At 39.2% G+C, this 9994-nt stretch overlaps 1 protein-coding gene across 1 annotated transcript in view; it reads left to right on the top strand.

Annotated features, from left to right (window-relative positions):
- The window catches only part of THADA (THADA armadillo repeat containing), a 621172-nt gene that overhangs the window by 88870 nt on the left and 522308 nt on the right, over nt 1–9994 (top strand). Inside the window, exon 21 of the mRNA XM_042781470.1 lies at nt 7185–7294. Within this exon, the coding sequence (XP_042637404.1) occupies nt 7185–7294 (110 nt within the window). The remainder of the gene's footprint in view (nt 1–7184; nt 7295–9994) is intronic.

Genomic DNA, 9994 nt, shown 5'->3' with positions numbered 1-9994 from the left:
CAGGGTGATTTTGTAGGTTAATTCGTAAGTCCTACCACCACAGGAATCTGCGGGAGCGCTGTCTCTTTAAATATCCAAAACAGTCAAGCTGCTTTTTAATCCTACAAAATGGCGGCGTCCTCCGGACTGGTCTTAATGACTTTTTTAAAAAATGTTTAGATTTGGGAGCACTTAATCTATGAAAAAGGAGCTCTGGTGGTGTAGTCATTAAAACACTCAGCTGTGAACCAAAAAAGTTGATAGTTCAAATCCACTAGGCTGTCCACAAAAAAAAGATGTAGCATAAAGATCGCAGCTTTGGAAACCCTGTGGAGCATTTCTACTCTGTCTGATAGGGCTGCTATGAGTTGCAATCAATTTAATGAAAGTGAGTTTTTTTTTTTTGGGGGGGGAGTATGGGGGTAATCTATGAAAATCCAGGATCAGCAAGAAATTAGTGTTAGTCACATTACCAGAAGAGTTCTACTTTTTTTTTTTTAAATTGTGATTTAGATGAAAGTTTACAGAGCAAATTCATTTTCCATACAGCAGTTTATATACATTTTATATCATGACATTGACTGCATTTTCCCACAGTGTAACAGCTCTCTTCCTGCTTCCTCCCCATAGTTAATTCTTTCCTGTGCCCTTCCTTCACATGTACTCCTGCCCTATGAGCTGTCCCCTTGTGCGTACGCTGCCCTTCTGTTCTCCCATGATTGATCTCTCCGAGGAGTGTATCTACCTGATGTAAATGTTCAGCCCATATGGCTGTCTTTTTGGCTGGAAGCCACAAAAGTAAACAGAGTTCCAGACCTGAAGGGCAGCTGGAGGCCATAGTCTCAGGTGTTGCACCAGGCTCTATCAGACCAGCAAACCTGGTCGTTTTTTTTCAATTATTTTGAATTTTGTTCTACATTGTTCTCCTGGTTTTTCAGGATCTCCTACATGGATCCTCCAGGAGTCATCCTTTTAATAATGAAATTTTACTCCATGAAATGCCTTTTATTTATTAAAAGTACCACAATGTTGGCAACTTCTTAGCCATAACCAAATACCTTGAGAATGAATCACTGTACTGTGATCTCAAGACCTTAGTTGTGGTGGACGTCAAGGTCAATTGGTATAACAGTGCACAAAGACAGTATTCTACAACCTACTTTGATAAGTAATGACTGGAGTTTTAAAAGCTTGTGAGCACCCATATAAGGTGCACCTATTGGTCTCTCCTCGCCCGAAGCAAAGAGGAGTGAAGAAAATCAAAGACACATGGAAATAATTAGTCTAAGGGACTAGTGGGTCTTGTGAACATCAACTTCCACAATCCTGAAACCAAATGAACTACCTGGTGCCCGGGTACCACTGCCAACCACTCTGAAAGGGATCGAAGTAGGAGATCCTGGATAAAGTAGAAGAAAAATGTGCAATAAAACTCAAAATAATAACAAAGGCTAGGCTTCGTGGTCTGATAGAAACTAGTAGAATTCCGAGGACTGTGGCTCTTAGTCACTGTTCAAGCCTGGAACTGAACTCGCTCTTGTGGCTCAGAATTCAGCCAAATAGTAGACAGTCCTGTGAAGTAGAACAATAACGCTGGGGAGGTATGCACTTCTTAGAACAATCAGCCCTAAGCAAATGAAAGGGCATTTGACCAGGGATAAAGCATAGAAGGCTGGAATGGATATGAAAGAAGGACAGAGGGGAAGTGGGAAGAGGTTTGTTACATTGTGGGAATAACATAGTCCACAAAGACAATGTTCTACAACCTACTTAATGTCATGAAACAAAATGTGTATAAAGTGTTGAATGGAAAACTAATTTGCTCTGTAAACTTTTACCCAAATCACACTAAAAGGCTGAAGGAAAACAAAAGTACCAATATGTAGTTAAAATTTTGAAGAGTTAAAAATAAAAATGAGAAGAATGTCTTTTACATTTAGATGGCTGGGCCATGCCTAAGGTCCACTTTTCCTTCCAAGTGCACAGTCTTTCTGGCAATGCTAGATCTGCTGTACACCTAGTGACAAAACACTGATTGAAGAGTCAATGCCATAGACAAGTGTGAAGACAACAGACCTGCAGAGACAAAGGAGCTCTCGTAGTGTAGTGCCTAAGGCACTTGACTGCTAACCAGAAGGTTGTGGTTCAAACCCACCAGCCACTCCTTGGAAGGAAGGTTGGACAATTTACTCCCATGGTGATACTGCCTTGGAAACTCGGGGAGTCGCTGTGAGTTGGGTCCAATTCGATGGCAAATAACAACAAGCAGAGACAAAGGCAGTGAAGTGACTTGAAAACCTTTAGTGCTCAACTGTTAAACTAAAGATTTGTGGGTTAAACCTACCCTGCGGCACAATGAAAGAAAGTCCTAGTAATCTGCCTGCCTAAAAAGTATGTTGTTGTTAGTTGCTGTGGTAGTTAAGGTTGTATGTCAACTTGGCTGGGCCTGGTTGAGTGGCTGGGCAGCGGATGGTAGTTATTGCCCATGATGAGACTGGCAGTCAGCTCCATGGTAGGATCTACCACAAGCAGCTGAGTGACTCCTTTACAGATGTGGTATATAAGAAAACAGTTTTGGGAATGGTCTTTAGGCTTTTGGCATGCTTGAACCCTGCATGTAGCCAAGTTGTTGTTCAACAGCCTGCTATGCCTTGCTGATCTGGGGACTTTCAATGGACTTGAATCAATGGCCTGCCATGTTGTTTGGTAACATTGTGACTGTGCCTTACTTGTCAAGCTTGGTCTTGTCAGCCTCAGTAGCCAGCAGCTGTCTGAGTGAAGAAAAGCCTCTAGCTTTAGTGGGCTGGAAGCAGAAGGTAGAGCTGAAGCTCAAGGTTGAGGGGCTTTCACCCAGCCCCTAGAGCCTAGCACTTTGAACTCGAACTTGAAGCCTCCAAAATTATAAGAGAATAAACTCCTGTTTGTTCAAGCCATCCCATTTGTGGTATATTCCTGTCAGAGTGGCACTAGGTAAGCAGAACAGTTGCCACTGAGTTGATTACCCAACCCAAAACTCATTGCTGTTGAGTTGGATCCAACTCATAGTGGTCCCTCCTTGGGTTTTCAAGGCAGAATCACTACGGAAGTAGATTGCCCAACCTTCCTTCTGAGGAGTGGCCGGTGGGTTTGATCCACCAGCCTTCTGGTTAGCAGTCAGATGTCTTAGGCACTACGTTGTTGTTGTTGTTGTGTGCTGTCGAGTCGGCCCCGACTCATAGCGACCCCTCCTTGGGTTTCTGAGGCAGTATCACTACGGAAGTAGGATTGCCCAACCTTCCTTTCGAGGAGTGGCTGGTGGGTTTGAACCGCCAGCCTTCTGGTTAGCAGTCAAGTGCTTTAGCCACTATGCTACCAGACCTCCTTTAGGCACTACAGCCAAGAAAATTTTATGGAACAATTGCACTCTGTAACACATGGGGCGAGGGAGAATGTAGAACTTGGATTTCTGATTCCCAAGAATAAGAACTGTGATTGACTTTTCTGTCATTGGATGAAAGGAGCTGTTCCATACAGGCTGAGATACTAATGTTCAGCCTGATGTTTCTCCATTCACCCTTCTCTTGAAAAAGTAACATGATTCTGCTATAATTTGAAATGCAAGGAGTGGAATGTAGATGACAGGGAAGATTTCTTTTGCAGCCTAATCCTTTAAGCCCACTCTGATTTTCTGGCCCTTTGCTAAAGAAGTGGTATAAATTCTGCTTGTTGTTGGTGTTGTTGTTAGCTGTCATTGAGTTGATTCCTACTCATAGTGACCCTGTGTAAAACAGAACAAAACTTTGCCCAATCTTGTGCCATCCTTACAATCATTGTTATGTTTTGAGCCCATGGTTGTAGTCACTGTGTCATTCTATCTCATTGAATGTTTTCCTCTATGTTACTAAGCATGATGGCCTACTCCAGGGACTGGTCCTTTGTGATAACATGCTCAAAAGGTGTGAGATGAAGTTTCACCATCCTCCTTTTTAAGAATTCTGACTGTACTTGTTCCAAGAGAGATGTGTTCGTTCTTCTAGCAGTCTATGGTATATTCAGTATTCTTTGCCAACACCATAATTCAGATGGATCAATTCTTCTTCAGTCTTCCTTACTCATTGTCCAGCTTTCACGTGCAGATGAGGCAATTGAAAATACCATGGTTTGGGTCAGGTGTACCTTAGTCCTCAGAGTGACATCTTTGCTTTTTAATACTTTAAAGAAGTCTCTTGTAGCAGATTTTCCCAATATAATATGTTGTTTGATGTCTTGACTGCTGTTTCCCATAGGCACTGATTGTGGATCCAAATAAAAGGAAATCCTTGACAACTTCAATATTTTCTCCATTTATCAACATGTTGGTTATTCTTCTAGTTGTGAGGATTTTTGTTTTCTTTATGTTGAGGTATATAATCCATACTGAAGGAAAGGCTGTAGTCTTTGATCTTTATCAATAAGTGCTTCAAGTCCTCTTTGCTTTCTGCAAACAAGGTTGTGTCATCTGCATATCACAGGTTGTTAATGAGTCTTGTGTCCCGTCCTGGTGCCATGATCTTTCTGTGTATGTGGATAACTGGCTGGAAGGCAGTGAGATTACAATTTGAGGATTTTTGTTGCTATATCAGGAGAACTGGTGCTCATTTCTAATACTGAGTTTTCAGTGCTGCATTTGCAAGCTTTTAGAGTTGGGAGAATCACAGGCATAGTATTAATTCATCTCTTGTACAAGAGGAAACTGAAGCCCCTGGATGCCTGGAGTGTTCCCTGTTTTGCCCAAGACACAGAGCTGGTTTGTGGCAGCCTTGGGACAAGAACTCAGTTCTTCTCCTTTCCAGCCTATGTTCTGACATGGCACAATGCTACCTGCTTTGTCTGAACTGCTCATTAATTTTTCTTTGAGTTCAATTTTCCCTCCTTCCAATAGTCAACCACAGTTTTGCAAGCTACAGGACAGTAAGGCTACTTGCTAACAAACTTTTTAACAAATGGCCCATTTCCCTGGATCACGTCTTATGAAGTAGTGTGTCCTCACTGGCTTCACCAAGATGAAAATGTGTTCATTCAGAGGCACGTCTAACTTTCCTCCTGCTCTCTAATCACATAATGAAAGGTTCTCTTATACTCTCCCTGTATGAGAGGCAGAGATAAAACCTGCTTTGAGGGCTGTAAGTCGAGACCCTTAAAGAGAAAGCAGTGCGCACAACCTTATCTCAACAACTTCCTGACTGGTGTGTGTCTGGGTTTCAAGCTTGAGGTTTCCTTGATGTAGAGCTTTTGCTTGATATTTTTGGTTGGTCCTGTTCCCATGGGATATCTGATACTTTGTGCCTATTGATTTTTTGAAACAACTTCCTCTACCTCGTGTATTAAATTATATGTTTATATATTCCCCTAATATTCCTAAAAAGAAACTTGTGGGTAGTGTTCATACCTGCTTTCCCCTTCTCAGTAATTATTGCCATGGAAATTAAGTGAATAAAAAAATTGCCAGTTATTAGAAATTAGCTATTTTCTTATTCCTACTTTAGATTTTGTTCTAACTTTTGTAATGCTCAAGGCTAACTGGATTTGCACATTCCTTCTGTGTCTTTTGTTACTGTTTCAGATTTTCCCTAATGAGCTACAAGTGGGATATACATTTATTAGCATTCACAAGTCTTAAAAAATTGCCCTTTGTATTTTTTTTGCCAAGGTTTTTTTTTTCCCCTCCAGAAATTATGAATAATTATTCATTGAATTATGCTGAATGCAAGTTACCACTTTAAGCTTTGGAATGAAGTTGAACAGAAAACCACATCATTAAGTCACCTATTTATTGACTTCCTTACTACTAAGGTGTTATGGGCATATAAAGAAGTGTAACTTGATTCTCTGACCTCAAAGGGCGTTAAAATCTAATAGGGGATATAAGACAGAAATTCATTTTATAAAATCAGACTAAAAAAGTCAAAATGGCAAATTGTTAAGAATTTACTAGAAAGCGAAAAGTAAACATTCTGGTGAAAAGACATCTGAATTCCAGAAAATTATTACTTAGTTGATACAGTGTGGTTGAACAGTGTTGGGGGTTTGAAGAAATGCCAGATGTTAGTAAGAAATTACCAAAGCTTCTAGACTGAGAGACACCAGGAAGAAAGGCCTGATCATCTACTGCTACTGAAAGTCAGCCAGCGAAAACCCTATCCAGCACAACAATCTAGTCCTTTTGTGCGTGGAGTTGCCATAAGTCCACAAATTCAAGGGCAGTTACTATAAGAACAGCAGCCAAACACCCCCAAACCTGTGGTTCTGACTCTTAGCGACCCTACAGTACAGAGTACAACTACCCCATTGGGTTTTCAAGGCTAAAATCTTTACAGAGGCAGACTGCCACATCTTTTTCCTGTTGGAGTTGCTGGTGAATTTGGACCATTTACCTTTCAGTTTTGCAGCTGAGCATTTAACCAACTGAGCCATCAATCAGGTCTCCAGCAATAACAACAGCCACCAAATCTAATGGTAGAAATGCACAATCAGTCTAACCAATTTGACAGTTAATTCCATACAAAACACTCCATCAGCAGCAAATAATTGTTGATTAGTTTGTAATCATGTGATCTAAAAACTTTGAATTGTTAAATTTGTCTGCTCAAGCATAAAGAGAGGTAACATGTAGGAAAGCAATTAGTTGGCATTCTCATAAATTTCATGAATCTGACTCAAAATGAAGCCTGTCAGTTTTTCAGGAGGCCCAGTGTACTAAATTTGCTTTGCAATTACCATTTACATAGCTCTAAAAGGTAATTATTTTACCTAGACCTAGTGTGTGAGGGTTGTCACCTCCAGTGATTTGATGATGGTATTGAATAACATGAGTTATCAAAGTGTGAGGTTTTTGTGAAGCTCACAACTCTAGTGTAGCAGATAAAGGTGGTTGACTCTGGAACCAGCCTGCCTGAATTCCTGTGCTAGATGTACTATTTACTTGCTGAGTGACTTTGGTTAAGTTACTTAGCCTCTCTAGCCCTTAGTTTCCCAATCTGCAAAGTACATTTAATAATAGTACTTAGTTCATGGAATTTTTGTGAGGATTAGTGAGATATTATAAAAAATGCTTAAAATAACACCTATCACATAGTAAGTACTAAATGGATGGGTATGTGGACCTGGGTTCTAATTGATACACTGATATAAATAAGCCTGTAAATGTACACATAAATTGAACATTTATTTTGTCTTTTTTTCTAAAGGTAAAAGACATAGGAGATTACTTTAAACAGCACCTTTTACAATCCAGGCACAGAGGAGCATTTGAACTGGCTTACACTGGCTTTGTGAAACTCACTGAAATACTAAACAGGTAAAACAAAACAAATACCATTTTGTGTAAGGGTTTTAAAGACTCGGTATACAAACCATGTGCTTGAGGTTGTATCTTTTGATGTTTAAAAGAATAAGACTTCATTTGATCTACAAAACTCTTAGAAGAAATTGTTCTCTTAGGTTCCATTGTATAACTTACTGCAGATGATTGAGTGCAATGTCCAAACCAAGTGCTGTCTCGTTGAGAGGTGATTGGAAGCAAATGCAAAGATTTTGCTAAAAATAGCTTTGAAATTACTACTTCTTTTCAGTGAATGAAATACATGTTTTGTCTGTTTCAAAATTACTTGGAAACTAGAACTAGTGTTTTTGGATTTATGTGTATTATGGAACAGAGAAACACTCTAAGGATTTTGTGTTTTTTTCCCATAATTTTATCTTACAGAAAAATTTAAAAGAACAGTAAGTAGAACAAGAAGTACAGGAGCTTTTCTCATCCTGTTACCTAAAAAAAAAAAAATAATAATAATTATGTAAATTTCATATATTTAGCTAAATATATTACCATTTTCTAGATATTATAGGTGTTAATAATTTCATTCATTCATATAATAGCTTTCCTCCAAAATGCTTGTGAGGAAGCCTTAAATTACTTAATGACTAAATGTTCATGGCAAGTGTTCTCTAAATAAAAGGTAGTATTTTCCAGGAAAACATTTCCATTGCCTGGAAACTTTTTGAAATGAAGCAGAGTTCTGCCAGTCTTGTGGCCTCAGCAAACATTTTATTTTGGGCTGTTGAGACATCGACTTGTTGAATATTTTTGAAACACTTTTTCACACTCTTGGTAAAAACATTTATAAAACATTCTGGCAGTTACGAGCTTTAGAGGTCTTTAAATGATACTTTAAAAATGTCTGTGACACTAAACTGCTGATCTTGAAAATATTTTACTGTATTTTCAACTCTTTGTTTCCAATGTAGACATGGCTTATGAGCAATGTTGTGTTTCTTACAACACAGCGCACTTCAAATCAATGAAATATATATTGAACATTTGCTCTGTGCTCAATACTGAGCTTGGTTTGCAGGGTATAGTACTTCTTTAAAAGATATGACTCCTGTTCTTAAAGACCTTATGGTTTAGGTTGGGAAGTAAGCAGGGATGAAATTCAAAATATTTAACTGGCATGGGCATTGACTGGTCAGAACAAACACTGCTGTAAACACCCAGCATTTCTGTATGTTCAGGATGTGTGTTGGCTGAATACCAGCTTGAAAAGTAAGACCAGTGCACTTGAAAGAAGGTAAGTAATCCAGCTTCATTAACTGCCAAGTTTTGGGTGAAATTTATCAATTTTGTAGAAACAGTAGAGAGAAAGCAATAGGAACAGGATGCTAGGACTTCATGGAGGAGGTGGAATTTATGCTAATGAATGAGTAAGTTGTAAGCAGGTAGAAGGAAAAAGGCTGGCATTTTTATTAAGGGAATCATGAGCAAATAAATGTTCAGAAACTATAGAATTGATGTCTAGTATGTTGGTAGGTGCACAGGAAAGTGCCTTAACATTGTGGGTTGAGGTTTATTAGGAAATACCATACAATTGGATTGTTGTTGTTATGTGCCATCGTGTCGGACCCGACTGATAATGACCCCTCTTTGGGTTTCTGAGGCAGTATCACTACGGAAGTAGATCGCCCAACCTTTCTTCTGAGGAGTGGCTGGTGGGTTTGAACTGTCAGCCTTCTCGTTAGCAGTCAAATGCCTTAAGGACTATGCTATCAGAGCTCCCACAATTGGATAGACTGAGGCAGTTATGGAGTATTTTGGAAGCAGATTTGCTGTAGGAGGGATGGAAAGATATAGTGAGTGTTTTTGATCTGAAATAGATTATAGGAGGCATCATAAAATGGAAGAATAGCTATAATCTATGAGGTAAGATCTTAGTTCTATTTGCATCCATTTCATTTATTGGCAGTGAGATTGTACAGAAATTAGTTAATCTCCTTAGCCTCTGATTTCTTTATCGGAATGAATGATCTCTTCATAGAATGTTTATCTTATGACAGATTTCTCTGTTTTCAGTTGTATGGCTTAAATAAAATAGATATTTATGAAAATCCTACAAAGATAAAAAGCATTATAAGCTTGATGTTGGTTGTGCAGTTCATATGTAAAAGCAGTTTTTATGTTGGAGATTGTCTTGGTTATCTAGTGCTGCTATAATAGAAATACCACAAGTAGAAGACTTTAACAAACAGAAATTTATTCTCTACAGTTTAGGAGGATGGAAGTCTGAATTCAGGGTGCCAGCTGTAGGGGAAGGCCCTTGTCATCAGTTTTCCCTTGGGTCTAGGAAGTTCCCAGCATAGGTACCCTGGGTACAAAGGATGTTCTCGACTCTCAGCTCTTCTTTCTTGGTGGTAGTAGGTCCCTCCTCCCTACTTGCTTCTGTCTTCTTTTATGCCTTGTAAGATATGCCAGGGGAATTCCCCTTACATTGGTTCAGGGCTGTGAGCTGATTATGAGTATTGTATTCCACCGTAAACCGCTTACCACTGATTGGCTGATCACATCAGATCATATCATTGGGGATGATTACATCATTGCATAACTGCCAGACCACTGAGAATCATGGCCTAGCCAAGTTGACACATATTTTGGGGGCATAATTCAATCTGTGAGAGAGGTGCTAGGTTATATATATGTATATGTGTATATATATATATATATATA

This window comes from Orycteropus afer, unplaced genomic scaffold (genome assembly GCF_000298275.1).
Source record: "Orycteropus afer afer isolate SDZICR_OR568_19922 unplaced genomic scaffold, OryAfe1.0 scaffold00124, whole genome shotgun sequence".
Lineage (NCBI taxonomy): Eukaryota > Metazoa > Chordata > Mammalia > Tubulidentata > Orycteropodidae > Orycteropus > Orycteropus afer.
The sequence above is the reverse complement of the archived record's forward strand: the minus strand, read 5'-3'. Positions and strand labels throughout refer to the sequence as shown.